Source organism: Rhinopithecus bieti, unplaced genomic scaffold (assembly GCF_001698545.2).
Source record: "Rhinopithecus bieti isolate Rb0 unplaced genomic scaffold, ASM169854v2 scaffold_1618, whole genome shotgun sequence".
NCBI classification, from domain to species: Eukaryota; Metazoa; Chordata; class Mammalia; order Primates; family Cercopithecidae; genus Rhinopithecus; species Rhinopithecus bieti.
In genome coordinates, this window is record NW_016803937.1 from 5,343,738 (window position 1) to 5,366,874 (window position 23,137).

At 46.1% G+C, this 23,137-nt stretch overlaps 2 protein-coding genes across 3 annotated transcripts in view; both read left to right on the plus strand.

Moving 5' to 3' along the window:
- Positions 1–5,657, plus strand: part of HSDL1 (hydroxysteroid dehydrogenase like 1) — a 23,104-nt gene extending 17,447 nt beyond the window's left edge. For both annotated transcript variants that reach the window (XM_017860905.1, XM_017860913.1), the window contains one exon: positions 3,172–5,657. In XM_017860905.1, the coding sequence (XP_017716394.1) occupies positions 3,172–3,345 (174 nt within the window). In that variant the 3' untranslated portion in view covers positions 3,346–5,657. The remainder of the gene's footprint in view (positions 1–3,171) is intronic.
- A 5,136-nt stretch (positions 5,658–10,793) lies between these two features.
- Positions 10,794–23,137, plus strand: part of MBTPS1 (membrane bound transcription factor peptidase, site 1) — a 65,989-nt gene continuing 53,645 nt past the window's right edge. The window contains exon 1 of the mRNA XM_017860925.1: positions 10,794–10,996. The gene's annotated coding sequence lies outside the window, so the exon portion shown is untranslated. The remainder of the gene's footprint in view (positions 10,997–23,137) is intronic.

A 23,137-nucleotide genomic window follows, 5' to 3' on the forward strand; every position in this document is an offset into this window, starting at 1 on the left:
AGTAGCTGGAATTACAGGCTCGCACCTGCGGCCCATCTAACTTTTTTAGTAGAGACAAGGCTTCACAATGCTGGTCAGCCTGGTCTCGAACTCCTGACCTCAGGTGATCCACCCGCCTCGGCCTCCCAAAGTGCTGGGATTACAAGCATGAGCTGGCTGGGTGCGGTGGCTCAAGCCTGTAATCCCAGCACTTTGGGAGGCCAAGGCCGCGAATCACAAAGTCGGGAGATTGAGACCATCCTGGCTAACACGATGAAACCCTGTCTCTACTAAAAATACAAAAAAATTAGCCAGGCGTGGTGGTGGGTGCCTGTAGTCCCAGCTACTCAGAAGGCTGAGGCAGGAGAATGACGTGAACCCGGGAGGCAGAGCTTGCAGTGAGCTGAGATTGTGCTACTGCACTCCAGCCTGGACGACAGAGCAAGACTCCGTCTCAAAAAAAATAAAATAAATAAAATACAAGTGTGAGCCACCACACCTGGTCCAATTTTTTTTTTTTTAAATACTCGGAGTTTTCTTAATTACCAAACAGATATTTTTGGGACGTTTGCATAAAGAGTATTAGATTTACCTCTACCAAATAAACATATACGTATATCAACAGTTACTTATTTTATGAAAATGAGAGCTTAAGGCCGGGCGCGGTGGCTCAAGCCTGTAATCCCAGCACTTTGGGAGGCCGAGACGGGCAGATCACGAGGTCGGGAGATCGAGACCATCCTGGCTAACACGGTGAAACCCCGTCTCTACCAAAAAATACAAAAAACTAGCCGGGCGAAGTGGCGGGCGCCTGTAGTCCCAGCTACTCAGGAGGCTGAGGCAGGAGAATGGTGTAAACCTGGGAGGTGGAGCTTGCAGTGAGCTGAGATCCGGCCACTGCACTCCAGCCTGGGCGACAGAGCGAGACTCTGTCTCAAAAAAAAAAAAAAAAAAAGAAAATGAGAGCTTAATAAGAAGCAGTTTTGGTTGGGCATGGCGGTGGCTCACATCTCTAATCCCAGCACTTTGGGAGACTGAGGCAGGTGGATCACCTGAGGTCAGGAGTTCGAGACCAGCCTTGCTAACATGGTGAAACCCCGTCTCCTAAAAATACAAAACTTAATTCGTCATGGTGGCACGCCTGTAGTCCCAGCTACCTGGGAGGCTGAGGCAGGAGAATCGCTTGAACTCAGGAGGCAGAGGTTGCAGTGAGCCGAGATCACACCACTGTACTCCAGCCTGGGCAACAGAGCTAGACTTCATCTCAAAAACAAAAAAAGAAGCAGTTTTATTTAAGTAGTTGTTTCTAGGTCCTTTAATTACTTGAGAAAAGCAGAGAAACCTAAGAAGTAGTCTTAGAAGTCACTGACCATAAAATTGTTTTAGAAATAAAGATATGATGAGGATGGGGTTTAGATGCAGTAGATATTTTGACTGTATTTATAAAACACAAACATTTTACTCACGATTAAATTTTGTTCACATTGATAAACTTTCCTTGAGAATGTGTTTTTCTGCCAAGAAATTCTGTTAAGCTGATTTAATTCCTGGAGTAGTTTTCTGTATAAAGTTGTTAAAACTTTCTGTTTTCATTTTATGTTACTCAAATTATTTTCAATACTATCATTTTTTATTTCCAATTTTACATCAAAGATTTGATTCATCCTTTGCTTTTTGTCTGTGGCATATTTCTCTGGTAGCTTTTGCTGTTGTGATTTTCTTTGTACACAGAGTGCGTGAGTGTGTATGTGTGTGTGTGTGTGTCCTCCCTGGAGAGTAACCTGTGTCCACTTATTGACAAGAGGATTGGATAACCTCTATTGTCATGCATCAGTTCAGTTCAAGGCTAGAATGTCAGTACTTGCCAAGGGCCTGTCTCTTCTCTTTCGTATATGCGGTAGTAGAACTCTCATTCAGTTCTGGACAAATCTGTTAGAGGAGTGTGGGCTTTCTCCACCTCAGCACTGTTGGCATTGAGAGCGGATAATTCCTTGTCATGGGGAGTGTCCTGTGTATTGTAGGATATTGAGCAGTACCCTGGGCCTCCACTCACTAGATACCAGTAGCATCCACTCCCAGTGTGACAACCAAATATGTTTTCAGACATTGCTCTACGTCTGCTGCTAGCACAAAGGCCCTGAGTGAGACCCCTGAAGCAGAGCAGCATCAGCAGGACTCCCTCCCCTGGTCCCCTGAGCACCCCCATCATAGGTCAAGATACCATCCCAACGTCTTGGTGTTTCTGATTGTTTTCCTGTTGAACTTTGTTCCATCCTACCCAACAAGCCCCAGTTTTCTCATAGAGTACTAACCATGTATGCGTGTGTCTGTTCCAACTGATTTATTCCTATAATGATTTTGAGTTTTGTTTTCTTTTTCTTTTTCTTTTGAGACGGAGTCTGGCTCTGTCGCCCAGGCTGGAGTGGGTGGCACGATCTCGGTTCACTGCAAGCTCCGCCTCCCGGGTTCACACCATTCTCCTGCCTCAGCCTCCCGAGTAGCTGGGACTACAGGCACCTGCCACCACGCCTGGCTATTGTTTTGTATTTTTAGTAGAGACGGGGCTCCATCTTGTTAGCCAGGATGGTCTCTATCTCCTGACCTTGTGATCTACCATGCTTGGCCTCCCAAAGTGCTGGGATTACAGGTGTGAGCCACCGTGCCCTGCCGATTTTGTGGTTCTTAACCAGTGAACATTCTGTTCATATCACATTAAGTAAAGATAGAATTGTATTTACATGCAGGACAGTCCAGCCTCATTACAGAAAGTAGGGTAGGTGGGTGGTGGTCATGTTTCTATTCCCTGTAGAATCTAGGGTAAGATCTTAGGCAAAACTAGGTATTCAATACAGTAGTGCCTGGGGGCTTTTTCCATTGTTGTATTTAATATGATAGGTGAGTATTTGTTGTGACTGGTGGATATTTGTTGTGACTGGTGGGTATTTGTTGTGATCGATTGGTGGGTATTTGTTGTGACTGGTGGGTATTTGTTGTGACTGGTGGGTATTTGTTGTGACTGGTGGGTATTTGTTGTGACTGGTGGGTATTTGTTGTGATTGGTGGGTATTTGTTGTGATTGATTGGTGGGTATTTGTTGTGGCTGGTGGGTATTCATGTGCTGGTCTGTGTACTTGTTCCTTCAGTGTTGATTTCTCGTTCTAACCTCACAACCTTTTTCTCTTTCATTTTTAGTTTCTTTTGCACAGTATATGCCTGAATGGCTCTGGGTGTGGGGAGCAAATATTCTCAACCGTTCACTACGTAAGGAGGCCTTATCCTGCACAGCCTGAGTCTGGATGGCCGCTTGAGAAGTTTTGCCAACTCCTGGGAACCTTGGTATTCCGACATTTGGAAAAACACATTTAATTTATCTCCTGTGTTTTATTGCTGATTATTCAGCATACTGTTGATTTGTCATTTGCAAAGCAGACATCATACTGTCAGAATGCTGTGAAAAACCTCAAGGGTGTGTGGATGGCACAGGATCAATAATGCCTGAGGCTGATTGAAGACATCTACATTTCATGCTTTTTCCCTAACCTGTTCAAAAGTTACGCTTTTCTGTTGTTCTAGAGCCACAGCAGTCTAATATTGAAATATAATGTGATTTGTCAGCTCTTATAATTTCAGATGTTGTTTTTTAAGGGAAATTGACCATTACACTAGAGGAATTGTACTAGTTTTTAAATGTGCATCAAGAAAGACTACTGAAAAGTATTATTTTATAACTAAGATTGCTGGTACTATTAGGAAAAATCTGTGTGTATTGTATAGCTCTAGCTGTTTGACTATCTGTAATGAAAATGCTGCACTTCAACTGGTATTTCATTAGAGAACCGTGTGTGTGTACGTGTGTGTCTGTGTGTGTGTGTGTGTGTGTGGGTGGGTGTGGTGTCTTTGAGCAGCTTTATTTATGGTTACCATATTTTTAAAAAGATTTTTTGTCAGGATGACTTAACATGGAATCTTAGAGGGTATTAAAACAATCTAGATTATTCCTTTTCATCCTAGATAAGCCTACCAAATTTCATGCTGTTGGTTTGCCATCAATAATATTACTTCCTACATTATATTTTTGTTTTTTCAAATCTGCTATGGAATGAACTTATTCCTAGATTTAGATATGTAAGAGAAACCTGCAGTCATCTTTTGATTTGTAAGGCAATCCTTGTGGATAAATAGTGATTTCTCAGCCTCTGACCCATTTCATAACTGAAATTTAGCCCTTTGCAGCTTGTTATATCTGGTTTTCCTACATTTTTCTATGTAATATGATTCCATTCCAGTAGCATTATTGATAGAAATAATACGCATTTATGGAATAGTAAAATATGGACAAATTATGTGTGCGACATGATATATCTGTCAATAAGTTAGAAGCTTATTCTTGGTTTGTGTAATGAATTTATGTATTGTAGTGAATACCTTTATTGGTGTGAAGATAATTATGCACAGACCCTCACAATATGCGTTAACATTGAAACCTATGAAATGTCCTTAGTTGGGGTCTTATAAAGCCAACCATTTTTGAGGACCATGTACCTAGTGCTTTGAAAACTGTAAGTCACTATATGAATATGACAATATGTGCACATTTAAAATTCAGGGCTTGGCATTGTGATACTGATGCAGAAGCTGGTAGATTGGTTAAAAGTCTGGACTCCTGTGGCATTTTTTTTGTGGCATGATAATCTGTCATAAGCAGACCTGAGCACAATTTTATGGACACAGTTTTGCCCATGACATTGCCTACAGGATTTCCAGATGGGACTTGGACTGAGAAGATCAGCAGCCAACTCCAGAAGCTCTTCCATGCTCAGATCATGTCTTCAGAACTTAGATGTGAACATCTACACACTGGGAGATGCTGTGTGACCCCCAAGGTTTTGATTGAGCTAACTTGGAATCCTCTTGACTTCATGCCACATTGACGTGAACTTTGATGTGTAATAAGCAGCAGCAACTTCGTGTGAAAATACTGTCGTGTGAAAATATGTAAGGTTGCGTGGTTCAGTAATGTCTTAGATTGATAAATTAGGTATGGAATCAGAATCAGTGTTACGTGATGAGAATAGGTGAACGCACCTTGTCAGTGATGATGTAAATTTCTCTCCTTGGCAGGACATGGGCAAACATGCTGATTGGTGCAAGTGTGGCGCAGAGCTGTCCGTAGCTGTAGCGAAAGATGAAGAGCAAGACCTCTAGGTTTTCTAGCTTTCATTAAATATATTTTTTTCCCCAGAGCTAATTTGAAAGTTGATTGGACCACTGTGGATGGGGTCTCATTAAGAATGTGGGAAATATGGGCCGAGCATGGTGGCTCACGCCTGTAATCCCAGCATTTTGGAAGGCCAAGGTGGGTGGATCACTTGATCCCAGGAGTTCGAAACCAGCCTGGGCAACATGTCCTGTCTCTACAAAAAATACAAAAATTAGCCAGGCATGGTGGTGCATGCCTGTAGTCCCAGCTACTTAGGAGGCTGAGGCAGGAGAATCGTTTGAGCCCGGGATGCAGAGGTTGAAGTGAGCCAAGATCGTGCCACTGCACTCCAGCCTTGAGACAGAGCGAGACCCTGTCTCAAAAAAAAAAAAAGAACATGGGAAATATGAACCTTTGAAACTTAATCTGTCAGTTGAAAGTTTAACAATAAAAGTAGTTGTTTCTGTTTCCTTTGGAAGTGTTTTGTTCCAGATGTTTGTAATTTGGAATGAGAGAATTTTTTTTTTTCTTAGAAGTGATTACAAGAAATTAACTTAGGAACACCAGCGGTCATAACTGGTTGAAAGCTGACAAGTCAGTAACAAAATTGTTGAGAACAATGTACCTAGTCTTTGGAAGCTGCTGAGTTGACTTCTGGATCTCTGTCTCTTGGTAGGTTGAGTAAGGTGAAGATTGATTTGCTCGTGGAATTTGGCTGTGTGGAGGGAGATCATTGGTGATTTTTTTCCATGAGCCATTTCAGTCTTTAAGCTAGATTGTAATGGATTCAAGAAAGAATGGGAAGAAAAAAAGGGAAGAGAGCAGATAGAGACAGCTCCTAGGAGACTTTCCTGTGTTTCAACCTCAATTACTTAAAATCTAACCACATTTGGGAACCAGAGGGTTAAGTGGTTATGTCCTCAAAACCTATTCCAGTCTATCTATGTCTCAATCTCAGTATTGGCCTGTGTGTTATTTTTCTTTTTAAAGATTCATATGTGTTTAATGAGTATAAAGCCAAGTCACAGGACAGTCGTGAATTCAGTAGAAATATTCTGTGTAATTCCTGGCCGGGCGCGGTGGCTCACGCCCGTCATCCCAGCACTTTGTGAAGCCGAGGCGGGCGGATCTTGAGGTCAGGAGTTTGAGACCAGCCTGACCAACATGGTGAAACCCCATCTTTACTAAAAATACTAAAATTAGCTGGGCATGGTGGCACGCCCCTGTAATCCCAGCTGCTCAGGAGGGTGAGGCAGGAAAATCACTTGAACCTGGGAGGCGGAGGTTGCAGTGAACTGAGATCTCCGCACTACACTCCAGCCTGGGATACAGAGCAAAACTTTATCTCAAAAGATAAAAAGAAAAAAAAAAAAAGACTCTATGTAATTCCTATGGTGAGACTGAAAGGGAAGGGGAGGAGGCTCTAGAACCCACTCTGGAACATGCATAAATAGAACTTCCACAGCAAGCCCCCTGCGAGGGCGATGTGCTCTGTGCAGCCCCGCACAGTGCCACTGCTGAGGGCGGGATAATGGTGCTGCAGGTATGGAGCCAGGTGCTCCCCAGAGGGGAGGGGGTGGACAGGCTCATGGCCTTCCCGTGGCGTGACATTGACACCCTTCTCCAGTAAGTGTTTGCTCAGGTGGTTGTGGAAATACTTAGGGGGGGTGACCTCCATCAGTGAGTTGGATGGGAACTCACAATGGGGCAGGACTTGTGTCATCATGTTCTGTGGACAGTAGTTTCCCGTTTTCCACAGTTTTGTTTTCTGAGGTTTCAGTTACCTGTGGTCAATCAAGGTCCGAAAACATTCAATGGAAAATCCCATAAACAAACAGTTCATAAGTTTTAAATTGCACACAGTTCTGAGTAGCGCGATGAAATCTCGCACCATCCCACTCCCTCCTGCCTGGGATGAGAATTCTCCCCATGTCCACAGGTAACCCTTACTTTACTTCGTAATGTCCCCAAAGCCCAAGAGTAGTGATGCTGGCACTACGGATATGCCGAGAAGCTGGAAAGTGCTCTTTTAAGTGAAAAGGTAAAACTTCTCCACTTAATAAGGAAAGAAAAACATTGTATGCTGAAGTTGCTGAGATCTACAGTAAAACAAGTCTTCTCTCCATGACGTTGGGAAGAAGGAAAAAGAAATTCATGGAAGTTTTGCTGTCGCACCTCAAACTGCTGAAGTTCCAGCCACGGTGAGTCCAAGACCATCCACCGAAGGTCTTAGAACATGTCCCCCCAGATAAGGGAGCACTACCGCACTGCAGGCTGTCACGGTGTTGTCGAAAATAAGGCATGTGTAACACTTGTCACACAGCTGATGCCCTAGGCTGTGCTTGTTGGAACAGTTTACCCGCTCACTGACCCAGAAGCTGGGGATGCGGGTGGCACTGGTTCCTCTTTTTCCTGGGGCTGCTCAGGCAGGGGTTCTCCATGCCTTGAGGATCACAAGAAGCTTGCAGTTGCGAGGGTCCAAGCTGCTGGGAGGGATTGAGAACCTCAGTGTGATGGGAGGCAGATGATGGGGAGACGGGTGGGGATGGAGCCAGACGTGAAAAAACCCGTTATTCAGAAGCTTCTCAGTGGGGGGCTGTCGGGTGTGTCTGAAGTATCTTCTGGATGAGGGAGGTGGCCACGGGGTGGCTGTGCTTGGGAACGCTGTGTGTGTTCTTGACCAGAGGTAGGTCTCTTAGACAAGAGGTTTCAAACGGTGGTTTGCCCACTAACAAGGTATATGTGACGTACCCAAGGGACCACACATCCACTTTGAAACGGTGCCCTTTCTTTCCCCGCACCCTGAGAGTTATGGAATCAGGAGTCCCACCCAGGGTCTTCCTCTGCCTCCTGTCATGTTGGACTTTGGTTGCCAGTCCAAATCTTCCCGTTTTCACTTCCAGGTCATCATTCAGGAAGAGGGGGTACAGCTTGAGGTCCTGGTGAATAATCCAGTTTCAGGCAGGTGCCGGCGGCCAAGGATAATCTACTGTGGGCAGTAGCACCCTCAGGCTCTCTGTGTGTGCGGGTCCACGAGAGGTCTCAGGTGGCAGAGCTCCAGCACCAGGAGCATGAAGTTGTCCTTGAAAAAGCCACGGACCCCTGAGAAGTGCTGGTGGGCGAGGCTGTAGTGAGTATAGTGAGAGGCTGGAGACGTCTGCAGGGATGTCTCCTCCAGGTGCACGTCGAGCAGCAGTGACTCAGGTGCGATCTTGCCTGAAAACACCTCCTTGGTGTTTGCCTCCGAGGTGTTGATGCTCTCGGCAAAGCCATCCCTGCCCAAAAAAAGCAGCCTGCCTGCAGTGCTGCCGGCAGGTTTACTAGGACCTCCGAGATCGCTGCAGAGTGGCTGCTGGGACCCCAGGAGCCACAGCTCCAGGGAGGCTTTCCCAGGGTTGGCTCATGCCTGTGCCATCAGCTCTTATTCTTTAAAATAACATTTCATTTGAATAAAGATTTGCAGATGCTTTATTCTGTATGTGAAGCACAAGTTGAGGAAGTTATTTTAGAACCAGAATGGTGGGAATCCAGCAGTGGTAGACCAGGATCCTGTAGCTCAGGCTGTCTTGGTAGCTCTCCAAGTAACTTTCCTCCGCCACACGGCAGTCCCCTCAGTGTACAGGCATTCTCTGGAACTGGTGGTGGTGGTATTCTCTCCCCTGCTGTGGGGCCTCACTGTCACGATTGATATCTGCAATCACTATTCTACCCCAGTTTCCAACAGTAGGGCCATGTATTCAATGGCACAGTGACTAAAGGGCTGTTCAGAGAACCCTGACCAAGATTAATTTACCCAAAGTTGGAACAGAAGGACATAGTCAAGTTTAAGATCAAATGCTTTCTGTGGTGGCAGAAGGGAGTGCCTTTGACAGTTTGCAAATGCAAAGAGAGGCAAGGGTTCTCCAAAAGTTCAGAAAATCATATGAGATCTGAGTCAGGAAAGGATTCAAGTATCCACCAAGTATTGAGTCATATAGGAGCCGAGTACTTTATGCGTATGCTTTTTGTTTGTTTTTGAGACAAGGTCTTGCTCTGTTGCCCAGGCTGGAGTGCAGTGGTACAATCATGGCTCACTGCAACCTCGACCTCCTGGGCTCAGGTAATCCTCCCACCTCAGCCTCCCTAGTAGCTGGGACTACAGGTGCACACCACCACTCCTGGCAAAAACAAAACCAAACATAACTGTAGAGACATGTCTCTGTTGCCCAAACTAGTCTCAAACTCCTGGGCTCAAGTGATCCTCCCGCCACAGCCTCCCAAAGTGTTGAGATTACAGGCATAAGCCACTGCGCTAGGCCTTGTATCTGTGCTTAATTTAACCCTCATCATTTAAGGTAGATATTAGTACCCCTATTTTTTTAAAATTTTTTTATTTACTTAATTTTTAAGGCAGAGTCTCATTCTGTCGCTCAGGCTGGAGTGCAGTGGTACAATCTCAGCTCACTGCAACCTCTGCCTTCCAGGTTCAAGCAATTCTGCCTCAGCCTCCTGAGTAGCTGGGATTACAGTCGCAGGCTACCACACTCAGCTAAGTTTTTATATTTTTGGTAGAGATGGGGTTTCACCATGTTGAGCAGGCTGGTCTCAAACTTCGCACCTCAAGTGATCCGCCTGCCTCGGTCTACCCAAGTCCTGGGATTACAGGCGTGAGCCACCCCACCTGGCTGGTACCCCTATTTTTGGGATGAAGAAGCTGAGGTACAAAGAGGTTAAATAACTTGCTCAAAATTACCAAGTAGAAGCCTGAGGTGGGATATGGTAATTTGTAATTCTACATGTATCCACTATATTAAGTCAACTGTGTTAAATCATGTTGAAGGAAGATGGTGCGCTGTGATCTGTAATACTGGTGCAGTTCAGCATTACTGTGGTGCAGTGTCAAGTTCAAAAAGACAAAAAATCGTCTGATCGACCTATAGCGCATCACCGCCCACCAGCAGCCCTTATGGGGCCATTTACATTGAAAACAACCTGTGATCCTAGCATCTAAGTCACCCAGACATCTTTCAGGCGGCAAGCTTTTCAGAGAGTTTAACACCTTTATTCTTGTTTTTTCAAAAAGGGCAAACACGTGGCGTTACAAAGGTCCTTCCGTTTCGCACGCACCGGTGTCCCGGCAGGGCGCTGCGCGTCGGGAGGCCCAGTCTGTCGTCCTGCGGCGCCAGGGGTCAGGAGGTCGGGCAGGCGGAATTTGGGGTTTCGCGCGTTCCGGTCTGGCACTTCGCCATCTTAACCAGCTACCGCCCGGGTTAAGGGGCACTCAGGGCAGGTGCCCGGTCAGGGTTGGGGAGTCCGAACCGCCGATGCCTGGACGTGGACCCCTGCAGGGAGGGTCCGCGCCGGAAGCGAGTTCTCCACGGTTCCATGACAGCAGGCCCGTGGGGGTAGGGAGCCTGCACCAGGCAGTCTTTCTAGATCCGGGCTCCTTTTCCGAGTCTGGGATCCTAGAGCGACTCGCAGCGCAGACAAGGCGTTCCCCCGGCGCGTTGTCGCCGCCTGGCCCCGCGCTGGCCACGCCCCTCCGCTTCCACCCTGCCACAGGTCCCCGACCGCAAATGTCGCGAGACCATCGTCCATCCTCCCGGCGTGGTCCCGCGGCCCACGGCGTCCAGAGCGCGCACGCAGGCCCGGGAGCGCGGGACACACAGGGCACGCTGGGTCTGTGGGGCTGACGCTCCCAGCTGTGGGCCTCCCTGGCCCTGTCGCCCAGTCTCGCGAGAGTTGGGAGTAAACAGCCCCGAATGGAGTGCCCAGGCGTGTTCGCCGCGGAGGCGCCGTTATCCCGGGCTCGCCGGCCCTGAGCTCCAGGCGGCGCAGGTACGTCAGCCGCCCGCGCGCGCGGCCTTCCCGGACAGCTCCCCTGCCCGCCTGTCTAGCAGCGGCGGCCCACTCGCTCAGCTGTGCCGGCTGCGTCCGAGGCCCCAAGGCGAGGGCTGCGGGGGCCGGGCCGGGCCGGGCCGGGCCGGGGAAGATGGGCGCGGGGCCTCCGGTGTTGTTTGGACACAGCGTGCCTGTCCCGCGGCCCTGCGGGGGTGTGCGCGCTCCGGCGGCTTGTTCCGTTGCATGGTTTTCTTTACGTGAAATGAGCATTCACCGAGTGAAACAATACGCCATGCTCTGGCCCCGAGCCTGCAAACAGACTGAATTCTAGGTGCGCTTCCGGGGCAGTGCTGGCTTCAGGTTTAAAAGACCTCGAGTCTTTGCCTTATCTCGGTCTGTGCATATTCCACTGCTGGTTTTTGGAAATGCAGGGATCCTGTTCGGCGAACTCTCAGAACCTGGTTGCCTTTTAAACCTGTAGCATCTTAAAAATCTTGCCTCGCCTTGGCATGGTTGCGCTACCTAAGATCGTTGTGGATCGTCAATATTTTTATTAAGATGTTTACTTTTCGTATTGGGTTGTCTATTTGTCTACACAAGTTATTAGATTCTAATCGACACTTCCAAATGACATGGAGTTGTTAGATTGTGATTGACACTTCCAAATGACATGGAGTGGAATATGACCTGAATTGAATTCTGGAGACTCGTCCTTAAGTCTTAACTATGTAGGTAAGCCCTCCTAACGTCAGGGTCTGCGATTGTATATGTAAGGAAAGGAGGGCTTGCAGAAGAGAAGTAATTCCTCTCATTTTTTGTTTTTCAATCTGGAGAATCCGCTTTTATTATTTATACTTATTTTTTAATGTAAGGGCTTCATTGAAGTAGAATTTACATACCATAAAATCCACCTGTTTTAAGTGTACTATTCAGTGGTTTTTAGTAAATTTACAGCTGCACAGTCACCACCAAATCCACTTTTAGAACATTTCCGTTACCCCAAGACCTCTGATGCCCATTCGTGGTCAATACCCATTTCCAAGCTCCGCCACAGGCAACCTTTCATCTACTTTGACTTTCTAGATTTGCCTTTAATGACTATTTCATATATTCAGATGGAAACATATGATATGTGGCCTTTTGTGTCAGGCTTCTTTCACTTAGCATGTTTTCACAGTTCATCCATGTTGTAGCATGAATCAGGATTTCATTCCTTTTATGACCAAATAATATTCAGTTGTATGGCTCTACTGCATTTTGTTTAAACATTTATGCAGAATACTTTTGTCAAATAAAATTTTATTTTATGCTCTAGTGTGTGATGCAGATGACAGCAAAATTGTTGATTGGGGATGGAAGCTGGGACCTGACCCAGACACGTGTCAAACTACTGCACTCCCCAGGCACCCTGTATAATCAAGAATTGGTCCTTTCTATATAAAAAGGGGAAATTCCAATGCAGAGCTTGCGAAACCTTTGAAGCACCTAGGGATGAAGTGGGAGCTCTTCTAGTCAGGAGGTTAGCAAGAACTAGGAAGACTGGGCCGGGCGCGGTGGCTCACGCCTATAATCCCGCACTTTGGGAGGCCGAGGCGGGCGGGTCACGAGGTCAGGTGTTCAAGACTCGCCTGGCCAGTATGGTGAAACCCCGTCCTTACTGAAAATACAAGAATTAGCCGGGCACAATGGCAGGCGCCTGTAATCCCAGCTGCTTCGGAGGCTGCGGCAGGAGAATCGCTTGAACCCAGGCGGCAAAGGTTGTAGTGAGCCAAGATTACGCCACTGCACTCCAGCCTGGGTGACAGAGTGAGACTATGTCTCAAAAAAAAAAAGAACTGGGAAGACTGAAGGCTGAGGTGAACTGTGCATTGCTCCCATCATTACTGCAGAAATCTGCTTGAGGAAACGCTTTATTTATTTATTTATTGAGACAGGGTCTCCTTCTGTCGCCAAGCTGGAGTGCAGTGGCAGATCTCAGCTCATTGCAACTTCTGTCTACTGGGTTCAAGCGATTCTCCTGCCTCAGCCTCTCGAGTAGTCGGGACTACAGGCGCCTGCCACCACGCCCGGCTCGTCTTTGTATTTGTAGTAGAGATGGGGTTTTACTATGTTGGTCAGGCTGGTTTCAGACTCCTTGACCTTGTGATCCGCCTGCATCGGCCTCCCAAAGTACTGGGATTACAGGTGTGAGCTACCGTGCCCAGTTGAGGAAACGCATTTTAAAGTAAAATAAAGAAGGTAAGAAGTTTGGAGGTGCCCTGTGTGTGGCCCACTAATACTGGATGACTCAAGGGTGAGACTAAAAGACAAGAGTGACCTGTGTGAAATAGTAGGCAGTGAAGACACCACAGACCAAGGTTTCTCACTCTTGACTGTAGTGATACATTGGGATGAACTTTTTTTGTTTTAAATACAAGACCACCTGATGGATAGAGTGTGCCAGAAGAAATGGTTGCATTGGATGTAAGAATACACCAGAATACAACTTTGTCGACCAGGCACGGTGGCTCATGCCTGTAATCCCAGCGCTTTGGGAGGCCGAGGCAGGCGGATCATGAGGTCAGGAGATCGAGACCATCCTGGCTAACACGGTGAAATCCCATCTCTACTAAAAATACAAAAAGTTACCCGGGCATGGTGGCACACGCCTGTAGTTCCAGCTACTTGGGAGGCTGAGGCAGGATAATCACGTGAACCTGGGAGGCAGAGGTTGCAGTGAGCCGAGATCGCGTCATTGCACTCCACCCTGGTGACAGAGTGAGACTCCGTCTCAAAAAAAAAGAAAGAAGACACCTTTGTTTTACTATAGTTTGGTCTGGCATGACTTAATTGTTAGCCTGTTAAACAGTGGTAATACAGCCAAGTATGCAATTGGTTCTGACGGTGGTAGTTTTTCAGCCGACTTTTAGTTGGACTGGATAGTAACCTTTTGTGGTCTAAACACAATTCAGTCTCCTTTGGAGCTATTTTAGTAAACTAGTTTATTACAAAGCGAGGCATAGCTGCATAATTAGATGATTATCGGGTGATACAAGTCATTTTCTCTCACCTGCATTATGTTCTAATTATTTTTAAAGAGATAATTTCAGGTATATTTTAGTTATGCCCAGAATTATAATCTTTGTGATATTCTTTTCTTGTGAAAATTGTAAGTGGGAGGCTCCAAGAGCTGCACAGCCACCAACTGGGCCAGCTGCTTGCTCGGTAATCCATTTCTTCTGCCGAATCTCCCTTCTACACAAATCCCATTAAGTCCTGTTTTCTATGTCTGTAATTTGAACTGTGTCTTTTTAAGTTAGTGTTTGATGTCAAAAATTTTAAATTATTCCTGTATTAGAGATGTAATCATTCTCATGAAAAATCGATAGGTATAGAAATACTATCTTTTAAGGTTATGCCTTTGTATGGAAAGATAACCAGGTCTTCTGCATAAAGAATTTATAGAAACTAAATCCAGTTAACATTTAGTGGATCCAGTAACAGCCCTAAGTAGGCTCTCTTAAGTGATATTAAAAATGATAATAAGCCTTTCAGAATGAACTAGCCAAAAGCTTAGTACTTTCAAAGGCTGTCTTTTCCTTAGGCTGGAAAATAGCTTTAGACAGATCTTTGGCAACGATTTGTAGGAGATAGACCCCTTTTAAGCTTTAGTATATGTACAAATAAAATTAAATCTAGCATATATATTTGAATTTTTGTGCCACTGTCTTACCAGAAAGTGTGATTTATTCTTTTTTTTTTTTTTTTTTTTTTTTTTTTTTTTTGAGATGGCATCTCACTGTCACCCAGGGTGGAGTGCAGTTGCTTGATCTTGGCTCACTGCAACTTCTGCCTCCCAGGTTCAAGCGATTCTCCCAGCCTCAACCTCCTGAGTAGCTGGGATTACAGGCACATGCCACCACACCCAGCGAATTTTTGTATTTTTAGTAGAGATGGGGTTTCACCATGTTAGCAGGCTGGTCTTGAACTCCTGATCTCAGGTGATCCGCCCCCACCGCACACTCCCAGCCTCAGCCTCCTGCAGTGCTGGGGTTACAGCCATGAGCCACCAGGCCTGGCCTATTCTTTAAAATTTATTTGAAAAGGTTTATTAAAATACTTAAATGATATGTTTTATCTAAGTATAAAAGTAACGTGCTCCCTATAAACATAAATAAAATAAAGCAGAAGTTAACTATCTGTAATCATACAGTTGAAAGGTAGAACCACTGTAACCATTTTGGTATGTGGCTTTGAGTGGGTTTTTTTGTTGTCGTTGTTTCCTTTTGAGACAGAGTCTCAGTTGCCCAGGCTAGAATACAGTGGCTTTATCTCCGCCCACTGCAACCTCTACCTCCTTGGTTCAAGCGATTCTCATGCCTCAGCCTCCCGAGTAGCTGGGATTACAGGCATGTGTCACCATGCTCAGCTCATTTTTTGTATTTTTAGTAGAGACAGGGTTTGCTATGTTGGCCAGACTGGTCTTGAACTCCCGGCCTCAAGTGATCCGCCTGCCTTGGCCTCCCAAAGTGCTGGGATTACAGGCATGAGCCACCACACCCAGCTGCATTTTTTTTTCTTACTCATAGACACATTTTAAAATTAAAATGTAAAATAAAATTTGGATTATATGGTATATGAACTGTTTTACTTAACATTTCATTAGCATTTCCCTGTATTTCTATTGTAACAAATGACCACAAACAGTGGCCTAGAACAACGTGAAATTATTGTCTCACAATTCTGGATATCAGAAGTCCAGAATCGGTCTCACTGAGCTCAAGTCAAAGTTTCAGCGGGGCTGTCTCCTTCTGAAGGCTCTGTGGAGAGAATCAGTTTCCTTTTGTTTTTGTTTCTGTAGGCCACCTGTGTTCCTTGGCTCCTGACTTCTTCCTCAGATTATCTCATCCTCTTGATTGCCTTCTTTTTTTTTTTTTTTGCAGTGGCACAGTCTTGGCTCACTCCAACCTCTGCCTCCCAGGTTCAAGTGATTCTCCTCCCTCAGCCTCCCAAGTACCTAGGATGACAGGCACCCACCACCATGCCTAGCTAATTTTTGTATTTTTAATAGAGATGAGGTTTCCCCGTGTTGACCAGGCTGGTCCTGAACGCCTGACCTCAGGTGATCTGCCCACCTCAGCCTCCCACAGTGCTGGGATTACAGGCATGAGCCACTGTGGCCAGCCAACCCGTTGCTCCATCATCACGTCTCTTACTACCTGTTCTCATCTCCTGCCTCTCTCTTATAGAGACCCTTGTAATGACACCTGGCCCACCTGGATCATCGAGGATACTGTCTTAATGCCTTCATTTAGTCACAGCTGCAAAGTCCCTTTGGCCTGTATGCTTTTGTGTATAAAGGAACATTCCCAGGTTCTAGGAATGAGGATGTGGGCATGTTTGTGGGGACCATTGTTGAGCCTACTGCAGGAGGAGCATTTGAAATTGCTGCATGGCATTCTGTGGTATGCACGAACCATAATTATTTAGTCAGTCTCCTTGTTTATGCACATTTAGATGGTCTCCAGCTTTTCCCACTCATAATCTTGTAGTGTGTATCCTTGGACATAAAGCCTTATGTGCTTCCACATTCATACTTCTTGAATTAAATCCCTAGGGGAGATTTTAGAAAAGCAGGCGACCTGCCTCTGACGAGTGCAGCCTCTGGAGCCAGGCTGACCACCTGAGTTTCCAGCCCAGCTGTCCTGCTTGCTGGCGGTGTGGCCCCAGGCAAGTTGCCTGGCTACTCTGGGCTTCAGTTCTTATCTGAAAATGGGGGTAGTAATGGGTTGTTGGGAGGATTGAATGAGTTAATACTTGCAGACTACTTAGAATGTCACCTGCTACATAATCAATGCTCAGTGAGTGTTAGTTTTTGTTATTTTGGATTTGTTGGACCAAAAGTTTTTAATGTTCGTTTTGAGCGTTTTAATACATATTTGAAAATTGCCATTCTAAAAGGTTGAGTTTTTTTTTTTTTTTAATATTCACCAGCAACGTGTGAGAGTACTTACTTTATTGGATTTGTTGACTTAATAAACATGATTTTTATTCTACAGGGGGTGCCTCATTTTTTCTGTCAAAATGTCATTTGATTTGTTGAATGTAAATCATAGAAACACAGATTAATGTTAGCAGAAATTTACCATGAATCTTTTCAGGAATTCTGTCAATTTCCTAAAATGAGATATACTTTTAATTTCCCTTTAACTAGCTCAGTCCCATCTTTGGATGTCCTTCTACATAACAATTGATGAGTGTAAATCTATCTGACATGGTATGTGGTTTGGTTTCATAGCAGTGAACAGCACTGACTGAATCCAATATAAGAGGCTTAGAATGCCCCGTCACCACATTTAAAATACCCCCAGGCTCGTGCATCCCTGGCAGGTGAGGCTAAATAAAGAACTTATTTTTTCTGCCTGCTTTGGAAACAGGCTGAACCTAACAGGAAGGTTGCACGAACAGTATGAAACCTTTTTTTCTCTGAAGCATTTGCGAGTAAATTGCAGACCTGATACTCCATTATCCCCCGGTATTTTAGTGGGCGTATCTTCCAAGCAAGTACCTTCTTACGTAATCACAGCACAGTTGTCAAAGTCAGGAAATTAGTTTTGATACATCACTACCATCTGATCCACAGGCAGGCTTATTTGGGTTTTACCAGTTGTCCCTGAGTGCCTGTTACAGCAGATGGATCCAGTTTGGATTCATGAGTTGCATTGTCTCTGGAGTCTCCTTCAATCTGGGGCAGTAGCTCAGACATTCTTGCCTTTCATTACCTTGGTGCTTAGGAAAATTCTAGGCCAGTTGATTTTGTAGAATGTCTCTCAGTTTGGGTTGGTCTTATGTTTCTCATGATTTGATTTCAGGTTGTGTATCTTTGTCAGGAACCTCCCAGAAGTGATGCAGGCTCTTCTCAGTGCATCTGCTCTTGTAGACCTGGCTCCATTTGTCCCATTAATGCTTCCCTTGGACAACTTGGTGGAGCCTCTCTGCTGTAAAATGACTTTTCCCCTTTGAAAAGAGAGATTTTGTTAGCAGTAAGGCATTTTGAGATGATGTAAATATCTCATTCTTCTTCAAACTTTATGTCATTGTGGACTCCTGTGTTCCTGTTTTATTCCACCAATTGGGATCTGTTATATTCATCATTTATTGCAATGCTCAGATTGCCCCGGATTTGGTTAGTGGGGGCCCCTCCAGACTGGCTTCCGTGTTCCTTGGACACTTCCCCATCATTCTGTGAGCCTTTCCTCACTGAGTGACACTGTTCCAAACCCGTCTTATTCTTACCCTACCCAACCTGGAACTAGCTCTCTGTCCAAAGAGCCTGGGTTCTTTTAGTGGAGAGAGATATTTAGAACCAATTGTGGGCACTAGGTGGGCTCCTTGCTATTGGGATTTCACTGCTGCCACACCCTTTTGGAGATAGCTAGGAAATGTATGTAGCATGTACACATGCACTTAGATTTCTTTCTTTCTACATCTGTTAGTCTATGTATTGAAAACCTTAAATGCAGACCAGCATTTATCATTTTGTTCTGATACTGAATGGTTCATTTGTATTTTTCTCTTTCATATTTCCAACTCCCTTATCTGACAGTAAGAAAACTCCATCCCATTATATGTAAAATATTTTTTTGATCAGACAGTTTCACCTTCACTGCTATCACCCCATTGCCTGCGTGGTGCCTTCTTTACTTGCCAGGCTCTGACCCCCTCACCTGGTGCCTCTCCCTTCACATACCTTCCTCACTCTGCTCAGACTCTAAGACCCCATGGTGGGCTTCTGCCGTTCTCCCATGAATACCTACCTTCTTGTCTTCAGCAGAATTCTTCAGAAAGGGAAGAAGAAAAGGCAGAGTTAGCACTCTTTTTAGAAAGTGCTTTTCTTGGGCTGAGCGCAGTGGCTCAGGCCTATAATCCCAGCACTTCGGGAGGCTGAGGGGAGTGGTGGATCACCTGAGGTCAGGAGTTCAAGACCAGCCTGGCCAACATGGCAAAACCCCGTCTCTACTAAAAGTACAAAAATTATCTGGGCATGGTGGCGGGCGCCTGTAATCCCAACTACTGGAGAGGCTGAGGCAGGAGAATCACTTGAACTGGGAGACAGAGGTTGCAGTGAGCGGAGATTGCGCCATCGCACTCCAGCCTGGGCAACAAGAGCAAAACTCTGTCTCAAAACAAAACAAAACAAAACAGCAAGCAGTGAGACTCCATCTAAAAAGAAGAAAAAAGTGCTTTTCCTTAGGTGTGTGTGTCTGTATCTGCATGTGCATGCTCTGTCTGCCTGTCTTGCTGCTGCTTACCTGCTTACCTCTCAGTGGTGAGCCTGTCTTGGGAAGTGTGCCCATCAGGTTTGCATTGTATAGTGAGAACCAGGAGGGACCAGTCGTCACAGCTGAATAGATGTATTAGACCCCGGAAAGTGCAGTCTGTGCTTGCAAAGCCTCACGGACTTGTCTAGTGAGTCAGTGGGAACAAGATCTCTTTAGGCCCAGGCCAGATATGGTGGCTCACGCCTATAATCCCAACATTCTGAGAGGCTGAGGCAGGAGGATCTCTTGAGCCCGGGAGTTTGAAACCAGTCTGGGCAACATGGTGAGACCCCATTTCTACCAAAAAAAAAAAAAAAAAGAATTAGCTGGGCATAGTGGTGCTGTTGTAGTCCCAGCAACTGCTGGGCTGAGGTGAGAGGATCACTTGGGCCTCAAGAGGGTGAGGCTGCAGTGAACCGTGATTGTGCCGCTGCCTTCCAGCCTGGGGGACCAAGCGGGACCCTGTCTCAAAAAAAAAAAAAAAAAGGCCCAGGAGTTCGGGGCTTGGTGACAAGTACAGCCTTGGGGACCCCAGTCCCTCTGCCATCATTTACCGGTCTCTTGCCCCCATTTCGGCATTTTTGTTTTCCTTAAAGGAAATATACATTTTAACCACCTTATTCTAGGATTGGGAAACTATAGAAACTTCAGGATCTGTTGCCATATTTTTTGAGCCATAAATCCTTTGAAATAGTGTCTTGTTAGAACCTGGATTTTAGCTCACCTTTTAGGAACACAAGCAGGTCCACAAGATCCAAACACAGCAAGGGGTGTGTCCTTGTCCCTGTCATTTCCAGCCTCATCATTCATCCCCATGGGATTTTTACACTTGAAGGCACCTTGCAGCCGCTGGTGGTTTGGTAGACTAGAGCAGGTGGGCTGGAGTTGATAGGCTTGGTAAAATGCAGTCTCGCGGCCAGGCTCACCCACTCACTCATGTGGCCCTTTTCCAGAAGGGACCAGTTACTAAACTAGCGGTCTCTGTCTCTTCAGCTTGCCCAACTTCCTTTTGCAAATTATTTCCCACAGGTTGTGGTTTCCTTCTGACTTTCCTGTGCCCTCTGTCTTTTGTCATGTCTGAAAGAAAAGGCACTGGATTGCCTGGGATTCTGCCCTAAGCCATGCCCTGGACCCTGAGGCTCATCCTAAATTGAACATGCTCAGAGCTCAGCTCCTGCTGGTGTCTCCCAAGCCAGCTTTTCTGCTATCTTCACCGTCTCAGTTAGGGGCAAGTTCCACTGGTCCAGTCGGGCAACCAGCCTCGGTGTTGCCATGAATCCTTACTTGTGTGCCCCCCACATCTGGTGGACAGCACATCTGTCACTTCTACCTTCGTATCTGTAATGTCATTGCCTCTTATCACCTCCCCTGCCCACCCTGGTCCAAGCCAGCATCTGCTGTCCCTTGGCTCTTTCTATATAGAAGTCCTCCAGATGCTCCCTGCCTCAGCCTGTGCCCTCTTCCACACCGAAGCCAGAGCGATTGGGCTAAAACGCAAGCCTCTTGTGCTCAGGACTGCCTCACACTTTCTCTTCCCATTCAGAATCAAAGCTGAAGTCCTTTCTGGGACCTGCAGGCCCTCCCCGGGCTATCTCCCCCGTTTCCTCGGATTTCATCTTCGGCTTTCCCTTGCTTAACGCCAGCCTCTTTGCCTTTCTTTCCTCACACACACCAGGAATGGTCCTTGCCCCAGGGCCTTTTTACTTGCTTTCCCATTGCCTGGATTCTCTTTCCCCAGACCCTTGGCCAGCTTCCTGCATCCGAAGGGCCTTCAGTGAAAAGGCCCCTTCTCAGCAGCTGCTGTAGGTAGCACTGTAGCAGAAAGCCAGCCCTCTCCTGACTTGCTGTATTCCTTTTCTTTGTTTTTTCTTCTTCTTCTTCTTCTTCTTATTAAGATGAAGTTTTGCTCTTGTTGCCCAGGCTGGAGTGTAGTGGTGTGATCTTGACTCACTGCAATGTCTGCCTCCTGGGTTCAAGTGATTCTCCTGCCTGAGCCTCCTGAGTAGCTGGGACTACAGGCGCCTGCCACCACGCACGACTAATTTTTTTGTTTTTAGTAGAGATAGGGTTTCACCATGTTGGCCAGGATGGTCAGACTCCTGGCCTCAGGTGATCCACCCGCCTTGGCCTCCCAAAGTGCTGGAATTACAGATGTGACCCACCGTGCCCAGCTGTTTTTTCTCCTTCCCAAATGTAGTTTTTATCACCATCTAAATACCATATGTTTTACTTGTCTTAGTTACGGTCTGTCTCCCTGCACTGGAAGGTGAGCGCCATGAGGTCAGAGATTTCTATGGTGTTTTGTTTATTACTCTATTCCTACTCCTAGAACAGTTACTGGCTTGTAATAGTTTCTCACTAAATGAGTTGGATGCGTGAACACAGGAGCTCAGCAATCTCATCCTTTGGCCGTGTTTTATCTCTGTGCTGTTCACTGCCATTGGATGGAAGAGGTCCGCATTTCCAGTTGTTGGCTGGGGTGTACCTGCTTGAGGTCCTCTCTGCCCCCCTCGGCTTTCAGCCTCTCCAGACTGACCCGTCTTTGCCTCCCTCCTCAGGCTGGGTGGTGCTGATCCTTGTGCACGTCCGTGTCTTTACAGCGTTGCCATCCTTGGGATGCTCTGCTCCTCCCTCCCTCATGCCCATCTTTCAGTCCTGCCGAGCTCAGATTCTTCCAGAGCTGCTGCGGTGCCCTCTTCACAGCCTGGAGAGAACTGTGTGTCAGTTCAGCATCTATGACCCTGGATGCCTGCCTCTCCTTTGGCATTTTCATTTCCTGCATTTTGTTTAGTTGTGTTTGGCCTCCTTAAATTTAACTAGATCACACTTTGAAGGTTGTGTCCTGACGCGCTAATAATCCGTGTTTGTTCTGTAGTACCTGATAGTATCTTAAGTTGGTAAGTACTCTAAAGTTGCCTGATCTAATGAATAAGTTAAGGTAAAGTGTCTTATGATAATAATTGCCTTCTCCGTTTTCCAAAAACCCCAAATTTATTATTATTTTTAATTTGGGGAAGAACTGATTACCTTAGAGTTTTTTTTTCATTTATTATTTTTTATTTTTTTTGAGACAGTCTTGCCATCACCCAGGCGGGACTGCTGCAATGGCACAATCTCAGCTCACTGCTGCCTCTGCCTCCTGCGTTCAAACGATTATCCTGCCTCAGCCTCCCCAGTAGTTGGGATTACAGGCATGCACCACAATGCCCAACTAATTTTTTTTTCAGTAGATTTCACCATGTTGGCCAGGCTGGTGTCCAACTCCTGGCCTCAAGTGATCCGCCCGCCTCAGCCTCCCAAAGTGGAATCACACCAGGATTACAGGTGTGAGCCTCCACACCTGGCCTTTTTTTCAGTAAAAAACCCCCAAACCCGGCCGGGTGTGGTGGTTCACGCCTGTAATCCCAGCACTTTGAAAGGTGCTGAGGCGGGTGGATCACAAGGTCAGCAGATCGAGACCATCCTGGCTAACATGGTGAAACCCCGTCTTTACTAAAAATATAAAAAAAAAATTAGCCGGGCATGGTGATGGGCGCCTGTAGTCCCAGCTACTTGGGAGGCTGAGGCAGGAGAATGATGTGAACCTGGGAGGCGGAGCTTGCAGTGAGCCGAGATCGTGCCACAGCACTCCAGCCTGGGTGACTGAGCAAGACTCCATCTCAGAAAAAACAAAAACAAAAAACAACCAAACCCTTTCTTTCCATTTCTTTTAAAGGCAAGTATCTGCCTAAGTTGTAAGAGAACATCAGCCATCTATTCTGCATGGGCTGTGTTATAAGTTCTTACCTAAGAGTCTTTACCTTTGAGTGAATTTTTTTTTTTTTTTTTTTTTTTTTTT